Source organism: Octodon degus, unplaced genomic scaffold (assembly GCF_000260255.1).
Source record: "Octodon degus isolate 3935 unplaced genomic scaffold, OctDeg1.0 scaffold00092, whole genome shotgun sequence".
In the NCBI taxonomy this organism is placed as follows: domain Eukaryota; kingdom Metazoa; phylum Chordata; class Mammalia; order Rodentia; family Octodontidae; genus Octodon; species Octodon degus.
The window spans coordinates 6563751-6582509 of NW_004524668.1; the positions used below are offsets into that span (position 1 = coordinate 6563751).

At 52.9% G+C, this 18759-nt stretch overlaps 1 protein-coding gene across 7 annotated transcripts in view; it reads left to right on the forward strand.

Moving 5' to 3' along the window:
- Positions 1 to 15644, forward strand: part of Ubr4 (ubiquitin protein ligase E3 component n-recognin 4) — a 134468-nt gene extending 118824 nt beyond the window's left edge. For all 7 annotated transcript variants that reach the window (XM_023722546.1, XM_023722550.1, XM_023722547.1 and 4 more), the window contains 9 exons: positions 1995 to 2213; positions 2996 to 3109; positions 4532 to 4674; positions 5086 to 5211; positions 6358 to 6552; positions 9134 to 9358; positions 12703 to 12793; positions 13388 to 13550; positions 15461 to 15644. In XM_023722546.1, coding sequence (XP_023578314.1) covers positions 1995 to 2213; positions 2996 to 3109; positions 4532 to 4674; positions 5086 to 5211; positions 6358 to 6552; positions 9134 to 9358; positions 12703 to 12793; positions 13388 to 13550; positions 15461 to 15525 — 1341 coding nt within the window. In that variant the 3' untranslated portion in view covers positions 15526 to 15644. The remainder of the gene's footprint in view (positions 1 to 1994; positions 2214 to 2995; positions 3110 to 4531; positions 4675 to 5085; positions 5212 to 6357; positions 6553 to 9133; positions 9359 to 12702; positions 12794 to 13387; positions 13551 to 15460) is intronic.
- Positions 15645 to 18759: the final 3115 nt, after the last annotated feature.

Sequence of the window (18759 nt, forward strand, 5' to 3'; positions counted from 1 at the left end):
GTAAAGGAAGGAAGGACGCACGCATGCACACACACAAGCAGTCTTCCAGCTCTCTTACTCCTCTCTGGTGTTCTAAACATCTGTTCAATTCACTTGATAGTCCTAATTAGTATATCTTAGTAAAGATAATTTATTCTAGGAAGAGTCTTCACATACTTGTTTTCCATATCTTTGTAACAGCCTTGTTTTGCCTAGGAATAAATGAAGGAAAAGAACTATGCTTTGTTCAGAGGCAACACAGACAATTAGAACTCAAGGCACCAGGCTTGCAGGTTCAGTCTTGGTTACTAAATGGAATTACTTTCTTTGGAATAAGGTGCTATCTAACTAGATACGGAGCACTCCCACTTTGGCCATTCATTTTTGTTCCAACACATTTGTGGAGCGCCTTTGTGTCTGGACCTGGGCTGGGCTGAGGAGAAGGTGCTGAGCCAGCCACAGCCTGTGTCGCTGGGCACTACCACCCGTTGGAAGATGGAGCCACATGGAGAGATGACTGAGCAGCGTGATAGACGCAGCGTGGAAGGACGAAAAGAACTTGATTTCTTTCCCCCCTTTTTTGGTGCAGAAATTGAACTCAGGGTCTTGCGCTTGCCTGCCAGGTGCTGTGCCACTGAATTATCTTCCTAGCCCAGGGATTTGATTTCTAAGGGGAGTGTTTGACACCTGCAAAGGCTCAGAAAAGAGAAGTTGAAGCCACCCAAGAATCAGAAGCACGGGCTGTGGAGATAGCTCAGTAGAATAAGTGCCTGCCTGGCAAGCTCAGGGTCCTAAGTTCAATCCCCAGTACTGAGGGGAAAAAAAAGTCAGAAGCAGTTGTGGAAGGGAGATGAGGGGTGGCCAGAACTTACAGCATGTAACCACCCTGGAGAGGCATGCGGATTTTTCTCCCAGCACAGTCCAGAGGAGAGTTTGGGAAGAGGAGACTGGAGGAGTAAGGAGAGCAGGCTTTTGCCGTGCTCAATGTGTAGGACATGAGCCCGTGAACAGAATCAACAGAGGTCAGGGTGGTAAAATAAACAGGGTGTGGGGATTGCACACAGAAGAGCGAAGATGCTGGATGAGGGAAGAAGGCTGCTTGTCTCGTGGTGAGGGAAGTGGAGGACGGGGAAGTTCACGGGAGGAGAGTCTGTGTATGCTGTGGATGTGTAAGCTCTCTGCTTCCTGGAACATGGGCTCAGTCAGGGCAGAGTCTGCTCCCCCAGCACCTAAATGGCTTTGCACGTGTGTGTCCCATGTGTGCCCACATGTGCATTAACGCCCAGGGTGTTTGGGTGCTTGTGGGAAAGATCCATAGCATTTGAAGTACTGGCTCAGCATTTAGGAGCATGAGACGTGAGTTAACATGTAATTTTGCTGAAGTACAAATTTGAAGTGTACCTGCGGTGAGAATAGATTTATGAGCTAATAAATGATCTGAGTTGACTGCTGAGCTTTCACGTTGCAAGTTGGCTTTGTTGTTTTCAGTTTATTGTCAGATATATAGTAATTGCCGCCCATTTACTTGTGGCAGGGGTGTGGGGATTTCATTGATGTGGGGATGCTGCCCAGCGAGCTCAGCTCTTCCAGACCACACCTGCCTTCAGCGTTCAGACGTCCCCACTCCTCCCGCTGGTGAAGGGTCTGAGTGGTGCCTTCCAGCCTCCTTGAGCACATGCTGCTCCTGTGGGGTGAGGCTGTGTTCTGCTGAGCCCTTCATGTGCTGACTCCTTTGCATGTTACCTAATGTTTAATCTTTGCAACAACCCAGATTTTATCCCCAACTTTATACATGAGAGTGCTGGAGCTAAAGAGTGTAGTAACTAGTCAAAGGTCAGTGGCAGAGCCATTCCTTCCACTCGTCTTCTGTATCTCTTGAAGCGCAGAATCAAAAGATCTGAGCTTGGCAGATGGTATAAGACTGCGCACATTACTTGATTTTATAACCCTTTAAGCTCCCTAGAAGGCTTACCTACATAATTGGACACACGAATCTCCCTGGTTGCTCTTGGCAGGTTCTGATTGGAACTGACTCCATCACAAACCTGCATAAGCTGGAGCAGGTGTCCAGCGATGAGGGCATCGGAACCCTGGCAGAGAACCTGCTGGAGGCGCTGCGAGAGCACCCGGACGTGAACAAGAAAATTGATGCAGCCCGCAGAGAGACACGGGCCGAGAAGAAGCGCATGGCCATGGCGATGCGGCAGAAGGCTCTGGGCACGCTGGGCATGACGGTACAGCCCTTCCCTGGGTACACTTGTGAGGCGGTAGCGTGGAGCGTGGGGCAGGAACTAGTGCTGCTGGGCACCCTCACAGAGGTGATGGCCGTTGTCCTGCTAGAGTGGGGGGACTCAGGATTAAGTGACAGAGCAAATTCACAAAAGTGGAGACAGTAACCATCATGGGAGTGGTGTTTGTGCTTGCTGGAGCACCATACTCTTCATTTTTCAGATGAACAAACAAGTAAATAGGCCACTGCACACAGCTGGTACTATAAGTGGTCAGCAGAATGGTGAGCAGGGTGGGTTTGGCACAGAGGCTCTGTGCTGCATGTCCTGCCTTGGCGGAAACAGTAACCCTGCTAGAAGCTTGTATTCCGACACTCACGTCAGGACAGCACATGAATCACGGTGCATCAGCCCTTTGTGGCTGAGATGGGATAGCTGGTACAAAAGGGTTTTGGGGGCCGGGAGATAGCTCAGCAGCATATATGCCTGCCTGGCAAGCAAGAGTCCTGAGTTCAATCCTAGTACTAGAAAGAAAAGAAGGGGGAGGGCTTTTTTGGTGGCATGTGGTAATATGCCAATTTCCCACCTGGTGGTTACCTCTGCTTCAGTGGTTCCTGTCAAAAAGGGAGACTAGCAGAAAAATCTAGGTCTTTCTCATCTCTAGAGGACAAATGAAAGGCTTTCCTCTGTGTGGGAGTCCTTAGTGTGTTTTCCTGAGTGTTCCCAAGTCAGGGTGGGAGTGGATATAGGGATCCCCCTTCTGACACACTGCCTGGCTTCTCCCACAGACAAATGAAAAGGGCCAGGTGGTAACGAAGACTACACTCTTGAAGCAGATGGAAGAGCTGATCGAGGAGCCAGGCCTCACGTGCTGCATCTGCAGGGAAGGGTACAAGTTTCAGGTACCTGTCCTGGGTGCTGGTTGGTCCTGAGGTGTGGGCTTTGATGGCATGGTTGGCCATCTCTAGGGGCACTGCTCCCCTGCAGGCCATTTATTCTCAGATAGGTTGGAGTCAAGGCTTGTGTCTAAGAGACTGACAACAGGACCTGATGCTCCCCTTGCAGGCAGAAAGGCAGACTCACAAGTACCGTCATCATGGACAGGCACCGCCCAGTGGGTTCCTTCCACATGCTAGGCCTCATGCTCAGAGCTTTATGGAAACTGAGTAATTTGTAAAGAGACTTACAGAACCAGGGTCGTTCTATCTAAACCTATAAAAAGCACTAGTTTAGGGGCTGGGGAGATGGCTCAGTGGAATAAGTGCTTCCCTGGCAAGCGCAAGGGCCTGAGTTTAATCCCCAGTTCTGGGGGAAAAAAGCACTAGTTTAGGGTTAAGAAAATGAAGGGCACCTGACAAAGCCAGGTTTCCAGGCAGTGCTATCCTGACTCCAGACCTGGGTGTTCAAAACACCATTCGGCTTCCATTCTGGATGACTGGGAAGATCAGAACCCAATTTTGTAGGTGCACCCAAGCGAGACTGCACCTGCAGGAAGAGTGGCAGGTGACCTGTTGCTCCACTAAAGGCCTAGGAGATGGCTTCTCCTACCCAGCTTGAGTTCACTTCTCACACCAGGCTGTGGAAGGGCAAATGCCCTTGCTGGTCTTGCTGTAATGCAGCCTCCTCACACCTACTTGACAGCTTTGAAGAAGGAAGTGACTTTGAGAGAGCACTATGTTCTGCATCTCTAGATGGATGAGGTGCAGAGAGAGGAAGGGTGGCTTGGCTTGTGCCCACGCCTCTGTCTGTACAGCCTTTCCTGTGGGCTGCTGCCCTGTCCCCTTCGCTGGGCTGGGCTGAAGTGCAGCCATCACCTATTGCTTGGTCCATTTTCTCTTGCTATAGCAAAATGCCCAAAACTGAGTAATTTATAAAGAAGAGGGTTATTTAGCTTGCCGTTCCTGGAAGTCAAGGGCATGCTGCTGAGATCAGCTAGGTTTCTTATGATAAGGGTGTCATGGCTGAAGGACAAACAGGTGATAAGGAGGAGAGGCAGGATACGCATGAGAGGTGCTGGGCTTGCACACTCCTCTGGAGAGAACTTTCAAGTGGTGTGGGTGAAGCCCCCTTGTCCTAATTACCTCTTAAGGCCCTATCACCTTTCAGTGCTTCCCTGAACAATGTGGCCTCCACAAGAGTTGTGGTGAGAACCATCCATGGAAAAGCAGGTTACCCAGTGTCCCAAGTGCTTCCCTCCTGAAAGCCACCTGAGTCCCAGGCATCACCTGGAAAAAGAGAAACTCAGGCTCCCTGCTGTGCTTCATCTCCTTCACAGCCTGAGGCGGGATTTCTCCTTATCACTCCTTTTGGTGTTGTCTCTGCAGCCCACAAAGGTGCTAGGCATTTATACCTTCACTAAGCGGGTAGCCTTGGAGGAGATGGAGAATAAGCCCCGGAAACAGCAGGGCTACAGCACTGTGTCCCACTTCAACATCGTGCACTATGACTGTCATCTGGCTGCTGTCAGGTAGGTATTGGCTCTTGCAGAGTAGCACCCAGTGCCTCCCCTCCTTTCCGTGGGATTCTGTGTTACAGTGACCTGTGGGCCTGGCCCAAGGTCCAGACTGACCCTGAGGTTTTAAATCTGCTCTTTAGTCTTGGGGCTGGGGCAGGGTATATTGCCCTAAACCATATGGGCTCGTGTGCTCACATCAGGAAAATGCCTTTGGCTCGGGCCAGGGCTGGTGAGAGCCAGCTTGCCTATCTGAATTAGTGAAGGCAGCATTTACTATGTGGAGGCCACAGAAAGCTGACTCTCTACAGGGTCAGGGCTGTGGCCCTGATGTCCTTAGTGCTCACGAGCCCAGCCCCTGGGGCACAGGCGCCTGGTACCAGATTAACCCCACCAGTCCTTTGGCTCTGCTGTCCTCCCATCCAGGTTGGCTCGAGGCCGGGAAGAGTGGGAGAGTGCTGCACTGCAGAACGCCAACACTAAGTGCAATGGGCTCCTTCCGGTCTGGGGGCCCCATGTCCCTGAATCAGCTTTTGCCACTTGCTTGGCAAGGTGAGTGTCAAACATTTCCATGGCACAAAGCAGGGAGTTCCCACGGATGGGGGCAAGAGCAGCTATGGGCCCAGGTCCTGGCAACAGCATTTCTTGTCCCCTTCATGGAGCATCCATATCTCTGCTTCTGACAGGTGGTTGTCCACAGCTGTGGGAGACAGGGTAGGAGTGGTTACTGCGGTGGTGGCCTGCTGAGGCCCAACCACAGAGAGAGAAATCAGTGTAAAAGATTTCTGTGGCTGTGTTCTTTCTTACTTTGTTGATTTTATGACATCCAATGTGGAACTGCTGGCATGGTCCTTAAGACCAGAATTTCTCTGAATTCACTTTTAGAGTATGTGGCTCTGATGTTTAATTAATGAAAGCTTAGTGGCCGGAGTCCTTTCAAGGTCCTTGTGTTCCTCCAAATCCAGCTTGGGACAGGTGAAGCTTCTCCAAGGTCCTTATGTGTAGGTAGGGCCTTGTGGAGTGGTTTCCTCTTGCCAAGTCCCATTTTAAAGCTTGTCGATGAGAGAGTGTTTTCTGTAACCAGGCATCCAGTAGTAGTAATGATAAAAGTAACAGTGAGCAGCATGTTTCATGTTAAATGCTTAATGTGCATTACAGCTCTGTACATCTTACAGATGAAAGAATTGGGGGCACAGAGAAATTGAACAGTTTGCTTGAGCTCACCTAGATTATAAAAAGCAGGGCCCAGGTAGACAGGAAAAACATACTTAGGAGGGGGAAAAAATGTACTTGGAAGCTGAAGAGGTTATTCTTATGGATAAAGCACCTCATCAGGAAGATTGGATAAATGCCACAGGTGTAATTGTAGCTCCAGGCAAGTGGAATCCAGGAGGATTGTCAGTTCAAGCCCAGCCTGGCAACCTAGTGAGGCCCTGTCTCAAAAACTGGAAAGAAAGGAAAAAAAGAAACAGGCCCCCATATGTGTGCAGCTTCTCACCTGGGCTGGGAGAGCTTCACATTCAGCCGCGGTGGGAATGAAAGTGTCTGTGGCTTGCCAGCTGGCTCAGTGCACACTCTCCCCTCTTCCTTTTGTTGTCTTCTGTTAACCTTTGTGGCCCATCAGGTCAGGTGCAGGGGGAGGCCCCACCCTCTGTGCTGGGCTTCCCCAGCTTCAGCGTTCCTTCTGCTTCTCCCCAGGCACAACACTTACCTCCAGGAGTGTACAGGCCAGCGGGAGCCCACGTACCAGCTCAACATCCACGACATCAAACTGCTCTTCCTGCGCTTCGCCATGGAGCAGTCATTCAGCGCAGACACAGGCGGGGGTGGCCGAGAGAGCAACATCCACCTGATCCCGTACATCATTCACACTGTGCTTTACGTCTTGAACACGTCAGTATCCTGCAGCCAGTATCCTGTAGCCTCTGACCTTTTCTCTTTCCTCTTGTCCTTGTGAAATAAAAGGCCTTACCTCTCTGCCCAGCGGAAGCATGCAGCTTTTCCATCACCTCCCTGGTTACCCTAGGCAGCCTTTGTTCAGATAGGGATGTTCATCTGCAACTTTTAGGGGTTACACAGAATAAAGCAGTGGGGGTGACTTTCCAGAGTCACCTGTTGCCCACTGTGAGCAACGTGGGCTGCATCCTTGGACTGGCTTTAGCCCAGTGCAGAGCAGGAAACATGAGAAGCTGCTGCTGCCACTTTCAAGACTCCTCGGGAGCAGGGTCGTAGGGTGGAGCACAGCGCAGCATTAGTCAGGTGTGCGAGCCGTCACAGGAGGTACAGGCTTCCTGTCAAGGTGCTGCGGCACAGTGGGGCCCTGCTTTGTGAATGGGAGACTGGGCTTGTTGTCCCTGTGTTCTCTCCAGTGAGTAATGCTTCTGGCAAGTGTAAGGGGAGGAAGTGTTTGAGATCATCTGGGAAAGTGAACCAAGAAGGAAGGCAGCCAGGAAGCAAGTAGATGTGTTATCTGTGTGCATGTTGTGGAATAGTTAGGTGTCACCTAAAGTGTGATTTTAAAGAAGTGCTCAGAGGGTGTGGAAAATGTGCTTCCATTGCAGTCCAAGATTTTAAAGCAAAATAAGAAGCTTATTGTGCTGTAGCTTTTGGATTTTATTTGAATGGGTGCTGCTTGTGGAACTTGTAGCCAAGACTTCAGTACTGGCAGGCAGAGAACTGGCAGCCAGTGGAAAGGCTGTGAGAGTCCAGCACAGCAACAGAGCCATCAGCTCTTGTCCTTCCTGGTCTTCTCTCATCAACAATGTTATTTTCTCCTTCCTCTTGTCCTTGTGAAATAAAAGGCTAACCACAAGACTGCAGGCAGCATTGTTAAAGGCACAGGGCAGGGCGCTGTCAGCATGCATTACATCATTGTCAAATTGCTTGGTCTGTCAGGAGACACCTGGCCTGGCTGATGGCACAGAGCTTCCCACTGTCCAAGACCCACCACGGGGCTGACAGTGCTGGTTGTCGGTGTTCTTGGGGCCCTAGCTGGCCATGGCTTTTGTGCAGACAAGTCTTGGCAGCTGTGTGGTAGAGTGGGCTGCTCCTTTCTCCAGGCAGAGAAGCAGCTGCAGTGAGGAAAACACTTGCATTGATTTACCCAGCTGGGATAGAGCTGTCAGTGTCCCTGCATGCCAGAAGTCTGGATCTCATGCTTGTGCCCTGAGTTGGAGAGGAGCTGGCTCTGTCACAGTTGCCTTGGGCAGCAGAGGTGGCCCTGGAAGCTTCGGCTTCTCAGCTGCAGTTTCCCACTGGCCAGTTGATGCTGGCATGAGCTTGGCTGCAGGGCAGCTGGACGCTTTTGGTGGAATGTTTATGTACAATGGCAGGTTTGCCACATGGAGCCAGAGTGGAGCCTGAGCAGGTCAGAAGGCTGGCAGAAGGCTCAGATTCCCCAAGCTGGCAGGTTCCGTCAAGTCTCCATCCTTCGGAGCCGTGCCCATTCTGCAGGGAACAGAGGAAGCATTGCGACTGCACCCTCTCCTCCCACACCCATGTGGTGGCGGTGGCGGTGGCGGTGGCACCAGACGCCACCAGCGCTGGGATTCTGGCAGCCACTTGTCTTGCATTTGTCTTCCTGCACATGCGTGCTGAATTGGGATAGAGCGTCTAGAATTCATGGCACAAGAACACCAGCCAGATTATAAGGAGAGCATGGCCAGCAACACCGAATCAGGAAGGCCTTCAGGGATCTCTTAGAGCTGGATCCATGACCACCACTCGGAACTTCACCACAGGGAGTAAGACAGAGGCAGAGATGGGCGGCTCCCGAGCCCACCGAGGTGCTTGGCCCAGTTCTCTCCCCATAGTGTGACTGTGTTAGTGTACCTTGCTCTTCTGTACTTCAGTTTTCTTCTCTGTAAAACTGAGATGGTGGTAGTACCTGTCCACAGGGTTCTCTGAGGTCGACTGAGACAGTGCACATACAGCACGAGGACAGTGCCGGGCACCCAGGTTTGCCGTGATCGTTGTTGCAGTTCAGGCAGGAGTGAGAGTGAGCAGTGGCACTTGCCTGGCAGAGACTGTTCTAATGAGTGAGAGAGGATACCCGCCTGGCAGAGCAAGAGCTAGGTGCACGTTCAGTGCAGACCACCTAACTTTCGATGTCTGCGTGGAGAAAGGGAGGGGTCGGGCTGAAGGCTCCAGTCAGGGAAACTGGATTCCCATTTGGGGCCCTTCACTGGCTGGCTTCATACCTTCGGGCAAGTCACTTCACTTCGACATTTCTGGAGTGCTTGCCACAAGTCCATGTTGGAGAATGTGCCCAGCAGCAGGCTGCTCAAGAGCCAGGACTTTTGAGAACTGGACTGAGCTGAAGGCCTAGGAGCTGAAGCTTTAGGGTGCCCAGAGAAATGGTTCAGCCATGCCAGTATTCGACTGACTGTGCAAGAAGATGGCACATTAAGCCAGTTCCTCCTCCTGTGTGGCACCCTGTTTCTTTCTTGCTTCTCCCATGCCCCTTTTTTTCTAGGACCCGAGCGACATCTAGAGAAGAGAAGAACCTCCAAGGCTTCCTAGAGCAGCCCAAGGAGAAGTGGGTGGAGAGTGCCTTTGATGTGGATGGACCCTACTACTTCACAGTCCTGGCCCTGCACGTCCTGCCCCCTGAGCAGTGGAGAGCCACACGCGTGGAGATCCTGCGGAGGCTACTGGTAACCTCACAGGCCCGTGCAGTGGCTCCAGGGGGAGCCACCAGGTCAGTATCTACTTCAGGAAGCTGCTGCCTGGAATGTGTCCTCATGGTGTGTTCAGGAGTCTTGTCCATGTAGCTAGCTGGAGGCCTGCTCATCCCACTGTGCAGCTGACAGGGATGCTTGGTCTATTTCACCAAGTCCAGGCCGTGGCTGGTGATTGCTCCACCCCCTCTGGCTTTTGTGTTCAGCCACCGGAAAGGTGGAACCATGTTCAACTGCTGTAGGAAATTCAGGGAAGCCAGCCAGGCTGTGGGTGATACGGCTAATGAGATGAGGGCTGTAGGAGGCTAAGCTGGGTGTAAGTAGGTTTGCTGACCTGCTGGTTTTGGCATAAACTAGGGAAGTTTCAGCATGGCTGCAGCTGGGGATTATCTTTCCTAGTAATTAAAAGTCCCCTCCTTGGTACACTCCTGTCCTGTCTGTGCCATGTCCTGTGACACCTTTTCCAGACCCACTCTCTGTTCTTATGGATACCTCCCAAAGAAGGAGCCACATTCAGGAGGGAAGCGCTCCTAGTTTTTGGGACCTTGTGCTGTGGTTTGGGTTAGGTGGTGGGGTCTTCAAAGAAACAACTGCGAAAAAGTACCACTGTCACCCCTGACTCTGGAGACCACTACAGGCCTGCTTGGCAGAGAGGGGACTCCGGTGCCACTCTGGCCGCTGCTGTTGGCTCTGAACAGTCTTTGCTTGTCAGGGAGCCACCCATAGGTTTGGTTTGAGAGCTGACTTCTGCCACTTGAGTGAAACATACCATTGCTTCATTTCTGGAAGATCTGCCCCTGTGATTCTGCTTGAGACTTCTGGATTATTTATTTATTTTTGTGGTACCAGGGATTGAACTTGGGATCTTGTGCTTGTCAGGGAAGCACTTACCCTACTGAGCTATCTCCCCAGCCCTAAACAAGTGGGGGGGGGGGGTGTGAGAGAGAGTGAGTGGTACTAGGGATTGAACTTGGGACCTTGTGGTTGCCAAGCAGGCACTTATGCTGCTGAGCTATTTCCCCAGCCCTGACTTGACCTTAGGCTCGCAGGAATCATTTTCACAGTGTGTAGGCAAACAAGGAAGCACAGGGTATGACAGACCACATGGGGGAGTATGGATCAGCACACCTGGGTCTCTAGCGCCAGCAGCTCTGATACACAGGTCTTGCCCAGCTGTGGGCAGCACTTCACGGCTGTGAGGGACCAGTCGTATTGAATCTGGCTGATTCAATGTGGAACTGTCCTGAATGTGCCCAGTATGAGTCTGTTTGGGTAGAGTGGGAGGGAGCAGGTCTTATTAGATTCCTGTATAGCTGTGCCCCAATTCTGAATGTGTCACTTTCCAATGTTTCCCAAGAGCCTGAGCATTAAGTTAACCAGCTGCTCAATATCAGGCATTAGATCTTGAGACTCTAAGGTTTCTAATAAATTGGACTTGACCTGCATCCATGGCAAATAGAGTGGCCACTTATTGAGCCCAGGCACCAAGCATCGCCATGGCAGGTGTGAAATCTGGTTCTGCCTTTAATCAGGAGGCTGGATTCATTCCTGTCTCAGGCTGTTCAGGAAAGTTGAGTTGGTCACAGCCTAATGAGGAAATCCAGGGTACTCTGCATGTATGCATTACCATTTTCTCTGAGGCAGTTTAGTCACCTTTATTAATTAGCCTTAAAAATAATTAAGTTGGGCCAGGTCCTCCATGATTTCTGCTTAACAAAGCAGGACAGTCCCAGACAAGGGCCTGCCACCCACGAGACCGTCTAGCAGACACTAAGGGCTTGCCCAGGATTGAAAATCCTTATAGGGGTGACCAGGGGAAGGCCATGTAGGCAGTGTCATCCTGGTGGGGCAGTGCCACTGGCAACAAGCTTTGTCCTATTCCTGTACATCTTAGAGGGGTGGGTGACCAGTAGCAGACACATAAAAATACAGTTCAAACAGCCACAGACTTCTGTGTGGTTTATATTCAGAAGTTCTTTCTCAGCTAGAAACTTGGAGATACGTATGCCTGAGAGTTGCCTGGGCTTCTGGCACGGCCTATTTGGTATCCTTCCGGCCAGGACTCAGACGCAGAGAAATGGTTGGCCATTTTCATTTCCAGGCCCGCCACAGTTCTGTTCAGGCTGGTAGGCAGGGGATAAAGTGGAAGCTTTTGAGCAGAGGAAGGCTACCGGCAGCATACTTTTGCACACAGGAAATCTCAATGGTTTACTTAACTTTTTTGAGTTAAATGTCTCTTGGATTCACATGTGGAGGGCCCCTCCCACCCTAGGCATTTCCTTTCCTTGAGGCCCATAGTCCTAGCTTCTGCAATAAATAGCAGGTGTTTGTCTTCTTGCACATACACATGCGTTTTAGTGCTCACCACTTCAATACCTGCTCCTTGAGTCATGGGATGCGTCCTAGGGTGTCCTGTGAAGTACGCTGTGACAGGACCCATCTGGCTTTTCCATGCTTAGCATAAACTTAATGGTCATTACATCACACAGTCTCTCACAGACTTGGGATGGTAGAAACTAAATCCTGATGCTGATAGCCCACTCCCAGTGCTGAGGGGTGAGCTGGTCTTTCTGTGTCTCATAGGTGCTCTACCTGGTGTAATCCTTCCAGAGCCTGAGAGCATCCACCAAGGTGGCATGCACCTTGCAGTGCCTTGAGTAGTCCAAGGCACTGACTGGTCTTTCCTCCTGGGTTGCCTCACTAGGCCAAGTGGGAACAGTGCTGGTTACAAGCACAGGGGTGTGGTGCGCAGCCCTGGGCTTATCCTGGGTTCTTAGCAGGTGTTGGGGCGTTGCATGCTCCATCCTAGACACCACCTGCCAACCGTGAGTCTCTGCCAACCCCATTTTCTTATAGAGCCTGTGCTTGACAGAGGACTATTGGGCTAGTTTGGATCTGCTGACTTGTTTATAAAGCTTCTCCTGCTACAAATGTGAGGTTGGAAGCAGAACTAGGTCCCCTCTTCCCTCCTTATTTTATAGTGTTGGGACTCTAATCCAGGCTGTGAGTATTGTACCGCTCCTTGAGCTTTGTTTGTTAGGCGCCCCTGCACCAGACGGCTCACATGGAGCTTGCATTTCTTTAGTCAGGAGGCATCTGGTTGCCATGTTGAACTGTGTACCGCATGTTCATTTTACCTAATTGGGGAGGTAGGGCTGAAGGAGCCATCTGGATTTGAGATCTTGTCCAAGGTTTCACGATCTCTTGCCCACAACTGTTTTCCAAGAAAGCAAGCACCTCACTTGAGCCATGTGATGCATAGATTGTGGTGACTCTTCTTTGGATCCCAGAATGCCTAGCTTTTAGCTTTGTTCTTGTAAGTGTCCTCCCAGGGACTTCCTGAGATTGGGTTTTTCTTTTCCAGGCTGACAGATAAAGCAGTGAAGGACTATTCTGCTTATCGTTCCTCCCTTCTTTTTTGGGCCTTGGTTGATCTCATTTACAACATGTTTAAGGTAAGGAAGCCACTGGGGGCCCAGCCTGTTTCTTTGAAGGGGGTAAGAACCCCTGTACTCCGGACTCTGACATGATCTCCGCATCTGAAGATGTGGCGGTGCTCTTCCTCTAGGAAGGAGAGGCCCGTATGGTGGGGGTTAGTGTGCTCAGCCCAGCCCTGCACATCTAGCTGTGCAGCCAAGCCCACTCTCTACTCTCCAGCCTGCCGTGGGCTCCAGATGCACCACACCCCAACCGCAGCCTGCCTCCACCCCTCTGTGGGTGAGCTGGTGCTCTGTGCAGCCCTCACCCTCCCTGCTTACAGGAGGGTCCCTTGTGTCTCCAGGCCAGATTCTGCCCTCACCTGAGTGAACAGCTCAGTGGAAGCACAGTGATGCTTCCCTTGCTTGGGAAGTGGGGGCAGGGAGGAGTGCAGCCCTGTGTTCAGACGGCACCCTGAGAAGTGCTTTCAGTTCCTCTGGTTCTGGAGGCAGCACACACCTCTGGGAAGGGCTGCGCGCCGGGGGAGGCTCATTCCCCAGGGCTGACAAAGCTCCACAGGCTGGAGGCAAAGCACGGAGGCATTCTGTGAGTGACTGCATTGGTTCTTGTAGAAGGTGCCTACCAGTAACACGGAGGGCGGCTGGTCCTGCTCTCTGGCTGAGTACATCCGCCACAACGACATGCCCATTTACGAAGCTGCCGACAGAGCCCTGAAAACCTTCCAGGAGGAGTTCATGCCAGTGGAGACCTTCTCCGAGTTCCTCGACGTAGCTGGTCAGTGTCCAGGTGTCGTCTTTGAAATCTCCCTTGCAGAGCCCCGTGTCTGCCTCAGTGGGGCTGGCCAGTGCGTCCTTGCCTCGCACAGGAAGCACGGGTGTGAGCCAGCTCCCCACAGCCCCAGAGAAGTGTGAGCGCAGACTCTACCCTGAGGCTCTGTGCTGCTCCTCGTACAGGCGCCCCTGCTTGAGGCCACCCCGCCTGACCAGTGGCTCTGTACCCCCCATGCTAGACGTGCAGTGACAGTGCTGGGCTAAGTGGCCAAGGGGTGGCCAGGAAGTGTTTGAACTCCATTTTCCGTGTAGCTTTTTTGACAGGTCAGAGAATTAACATCTGAAAAGCGCGCCTGTCTCGCTCGCCTTTTGTGGACAGAGACCTCTTATCTCTTATGTATGTCACAGCTGTCCCTGGAGAGGTGTGCAGGATTTTTTTCTGTGATTCTTAAGTAGATGGTAAATATTGAGCAAAGAGCATCTTTTGAGTGAATGAATGGGGCAGCACTTCGAATAGTTGTCCCATGAGACGGGGCCAGACAGCTCTTCATTGCGCGGCTAGCAGTACTGAAGTTCACTGTCTGCCCTGTGTACAGTCTCTCTATGACAAATTTGTCATCCTAATTGCATAAACACTAAAATTTGTTTGGATTTCATACCCAAGAGAAGGTGACCATAGGGTTAGGTAACTGGATCCAGGTCTAGGAAAGTCCTCCTAGGATTGAAAATTCAGTCCTTCGTAGGTTGCAGGTGCTGTTGTCTGGTGGGCCCTTGTTGGTGTTGTCCTTTTCACGGACAGCTGCCTCAAGCCAAAGTTGGGGTAACCAGACCCGCCAGAGCCGTTTTGTTAGCTTGGCTCCTGCTTAGTGTTTCTGGTATTCACTGCGGGGATTATGTACAGGTGCAGGAGAAGAGCCCCTGGGTCCCACTGTCAGGAAAACGCCTCGTTAACATTTCCTCGCATCTGCTTCTCCTGAGAACAAGACCTCCTAGAGGTCTGCAGTGATGTGGGTGTGAGTTCCTCTCTTCCTACCCCAGATCCAGCCTGGCACTTTTTCCAAAAGCCCTGGGGCTTCATGTGGCCTGCACTCCTGGGTCAGGCTTCATAGCATGACTTCATTACTTCATTAAGCTGTTAGAAACTTGAGGGTGTCAGACACACCCTGTTCGAGCCCAAAAACACAGACCCCTTCCAAAGCCAGCCGAGAGCAGTCTGTTCCCTGCACCAGTGCAAGCACTCAGAGGTGCTTTGGTCTGGACATTGCCTGGTCTAAAGGGTTAAGAGCACCACATCTAACTCAGAGCTTTTGGGTCTGCTGCGTCCCATTTGGTGAAGGTGGCCTGAGGACCTTGGGGTAACCTCTGAGCTGGGCACTTGCTCACTCAGGGCTTCACGTAACCCGCACAGCAGGGCAGCAGGGCTTCCCACTCTCTCCTGATAGTGAAGGAAACGTAGCACCTGAATCTGTAAGTTGCTCAGGAAACCAAGTTTGGGATCAGAAGAACTCTAGGTCCTGTCCTGTCCCCCGATTCCTACCACCCTCGAGGGCAGTAGCGTTAGCTTTTCCTTGGCTCCAGATCCCTTTGAGGAAACAGGGCTGTGTGCACACTGCCTTCAGAACATGCATTTGCAGGGTTTGCAGGTCCTGCAGTGACCTTGTAGCCAGCCAGAGATCCTGTGCCATGGGAAGCCTGGGTTGGCCTCTGCCGCGTTGTCCCCAGGGGCAGTGCCTGCCTCTGGAGCAGGAGAGCATGTGCGGCCCACAGACTCCTTGGTCCTTGCTGGTGTGCCGTGAGCAGCGGCACCGAAGCTTGTCGGGGCACAGCGCATGCCCTACATGAAGGCGCAGCCGTGAGCCTGTGGGGCAGGGCTGTGCACACCACCCTTCTCACCCTCTGCCCTGTGTCTTGCAGGTCTTCTGTCAGAAATCACCGATCCAGAGAGCTTCCTGAAGGACCTGTTGAACTCAGTCCCCTGACCATCCCCATGGAGCTGCAGTTGACGGAGATGGAGTTAGCTTGCCTTCCGCACTCTGTACTTCCCTCCTCGCCTGTTGATTTCCCCCGGGGGATGCTGCATCGTTACCCTCTCCTCTCCCACAGTTTTCTTGGAGTGGCTTGGGGTTTTTAGGCTTCCTGTTTTCTCTCTCTTGTGCGTGCGTGTGTGCGTGCGTGCGTGTGTGCTTGTGTGCTTGTGTGTGTGTGTGTGTGGTGCACTAGCTATGAAGTTCAGTAGCCCAAGCCATCCAAGGACCTGTACATACCCAGGAGCCTTGCGTGGTCCTGGCCAGCCTAATACTTGAGTGTGCACATCTTGAGAAATAAATGAATGACTTAATCCACATGAGAAAGGAGGTGTTGACTGCTACAGACACCATCCTGGTTATGCTGGCGGCAGGCGTAGCCCTTGCGGGTCTGCACAGGAAGACTGGCATATCAGTAGCTGTCTCTGGCCTCCTTTTGGCACCACAAAGCCTGTCTACTGGCGGCTGGCAAGTCAGGGCACCACATTCGTGGCTATGATTTTTCCCAAAAAAACAAAGCTCCCAGCTTTGCTCTTAATTCTTTGATCTTTAAGAGCTGCAACCCAGAACCCTAGAGACACAGCGATTGTCTGGTCCTCCACTCAGGAGGGCTCAGGGGAGCAGGCTCTGGGCTTCCTCAGCAGCAGGGACTTTGGAGCATTTGGCAGTCTTGTGCTGGCGCCAGTCAGGGTCCTATTGGTGACTTGGCAGAGGTATCGTGGAGAGAGGCATGGCCTAGAGAACCCTGGGATCAGAGTAATGAGGGGCACCCCATGCATGCTTACTTTCAGCCCTGGGAGGAAGCCTCCACCCCATCCCACCCCACCTGAGCTCACCAGCCCGGAGCTTGGGGTGGTGGGTTTGTGCGGAAGCCCCACCCTAAGCCTCCTAACACCTGCTTCCCCCTCGCTCATGGGAGCTGCTGAGAGCCTCTCCCAGACGTCAGTGAAAGGCTGACTCAGACATGGTCTCGGGGAGGTGGGAGAGCTTGCTGATGCCCCTTCTGTTCTGGGTGACATCGGTTCCTGCCTGGATGTGCAGTTCACGTGGCCTGCTCCTTGGGCAGGAACACCTAAAACTGGGATTATGCTGGGCCTCAAAATCCACAGCAGAATTTCATGTCCTTCCCGGAGCCCCTGACCAGGTGCCCCCAACAGATGTGAGTGCCATCCTTGAACTTAGCCAGAGACAAAGGCTGACTTGTGGGGCCCAGCTGGAGGACTGGCAGACCAGTGAGGGTGTGCCAGGAGACCCAGGGTTTCTGAGGAACCAACCTGCCTCTGGAAAGGAGAGGCGGGCCTCAGGCCTTCCCTCCTTAGTTCTAACCTCAGCCATGTCACCGGAGGCCCTCGGAAACCTCTCCAGCTGTCAGATGAGAAAGTCTCTGTGACTTGGGTGGCTTGGCAGTTTGCATGTGACCTACAGAAGGGACGTAGTACTGCCTCTTGTCACCAGTGAGATTAGTCTGCTTAGATCTTGCCTTCCACAGATCTTGCCTGTAAGGTCCAGGAGTGTTTAGCAAGGACACAGACTGGATCTGGGCTTCTCAGCTGTCTCACAGGGAATGCACCAAGGTCTCCGACATTCCTCCTCTTCTGGGGGCCTCCCGAGGGCCAGCTCAGGCATGGGGCGTATGCAGTCACTGTTGGGTCATGTCCTGGTAGGGAGTAGGATGGAGCCACCATGGGCCGTGCTTCTGTACCTGTGTAGACGGGGGTCCCCCTGCTCAGCACATGCCGCCCCATCGTGCATTTCGCATCACAGGACGTTGGGTGTGGATCTGCCCCTTCAGAAGCTTACCCAAGACCTGCTTCTCTGGCCCGCAGAGCTGTCATCACCAGAGCTCCTCACAAAGTGTCTGCTCTTGTTGCTGCTTTATGGAGCTGCTTTTTAATTATTTTTTTGCAAGGGCTTTGGAGGATTTTGGCTTCCTCCCAAACATCTTGTTTTCATGGTGCTTCCTAGAGGCCCATCTGGACAGCTGCTGAGACCGGCCTGTGGGAGCTCCCCTGTGCCTTGGTGGTGCCCACCCATGCAGGGCTAGAACCTGGTCTATGGAGAGCAGCCCCTTCTGAGCCATGCTCCATGCCAGGAGCGCTGGAGGACACCCCGGAGCAGCTGGCCCCTCTACTGTCCTGACCCATTTTCCTGGCTCAGAGCTGCCCAGGGCCCTGGGTTTCACTGGAGAATTAAGTTGATTCTGGCTGGCTGCGCCTTGTGGTGCAGTTGGAGGCCCTGGAACCCTGGACTGAACAGCAAAGCTGGAGGAGGGGTGCTGGCCTTCCCCCGACTGCCCGAGCCTCTGTGGGCCTGAGCCTGGCAACTGCTTCCCGTGTTTGGTGTTCTGCTAACTTTAAATGGGGCGGCACAGTGGCTCACAAGGCTGCCCCTGCCGCTTCCCCACTGCCAGGTATGTGTGGGGCCACCAGGGGCTCTGCCCAGCCCTTCGCGTCCTGTTCTTGCCTCGGCCCTGAGGCGGAGGCGGTGGTGGTGGTGGTCCACATTTTGGATGGGGCACAGCCCCTGGAGGAGGTGACTCACCTCACCTGCTGGGGCAGCGGGAGCCGAGGGGGCCAGGCAGCCCCACCACATGCTTAGCCTCCGTGCTCATTCCAGGATTGAGGGTCAAGTGCTATGCCAGGGGCAGAAGACAGCAAGCAGTGTGTCTGTCACACAGGGCCTGTCCCTGTCAGGGTACTTCAGGAAGGAGTGTGCCCTGACCTCCCCCCTGTCCCACAGCCTCAGGACCCGAACCCAAGGGTGCATTGCAGCTAGCAAGCGCACCTTTCCCAGACCAAACAGCTGTGTTGTGTGGGCTTTGACTCTGGGGTGCTGCCTCTATCTGAGGTGGGCAGCAAGGGTGTGGTGAGAGCCAGGCCTCCTTCGGGGCTTGGGTGGGTCTCCCCATGTGTCTGGCAATGCGGACTCCCATCAGTGAGTGCAGGAGAGTCGAGCCTGGTCACAGCTAGCCTTGGCTGGACTGGCCAGGTGGGAGTCCTGCAGGAGGGCCCTGCTGTGCACACCACTGGGTGTCACGTCTTACACCCAGCCCAGCGCACAGGCACACGCACGCGCACACACACATGCCCCATGGTCTGCGCAGCTTGGTTGCTTTAGTGATGTGTCTGTTTGCTTTTATTTCTGTCTCTGCTGCTCCACATTTGCTGCCCCAGGGGGCTACTCCCTTTC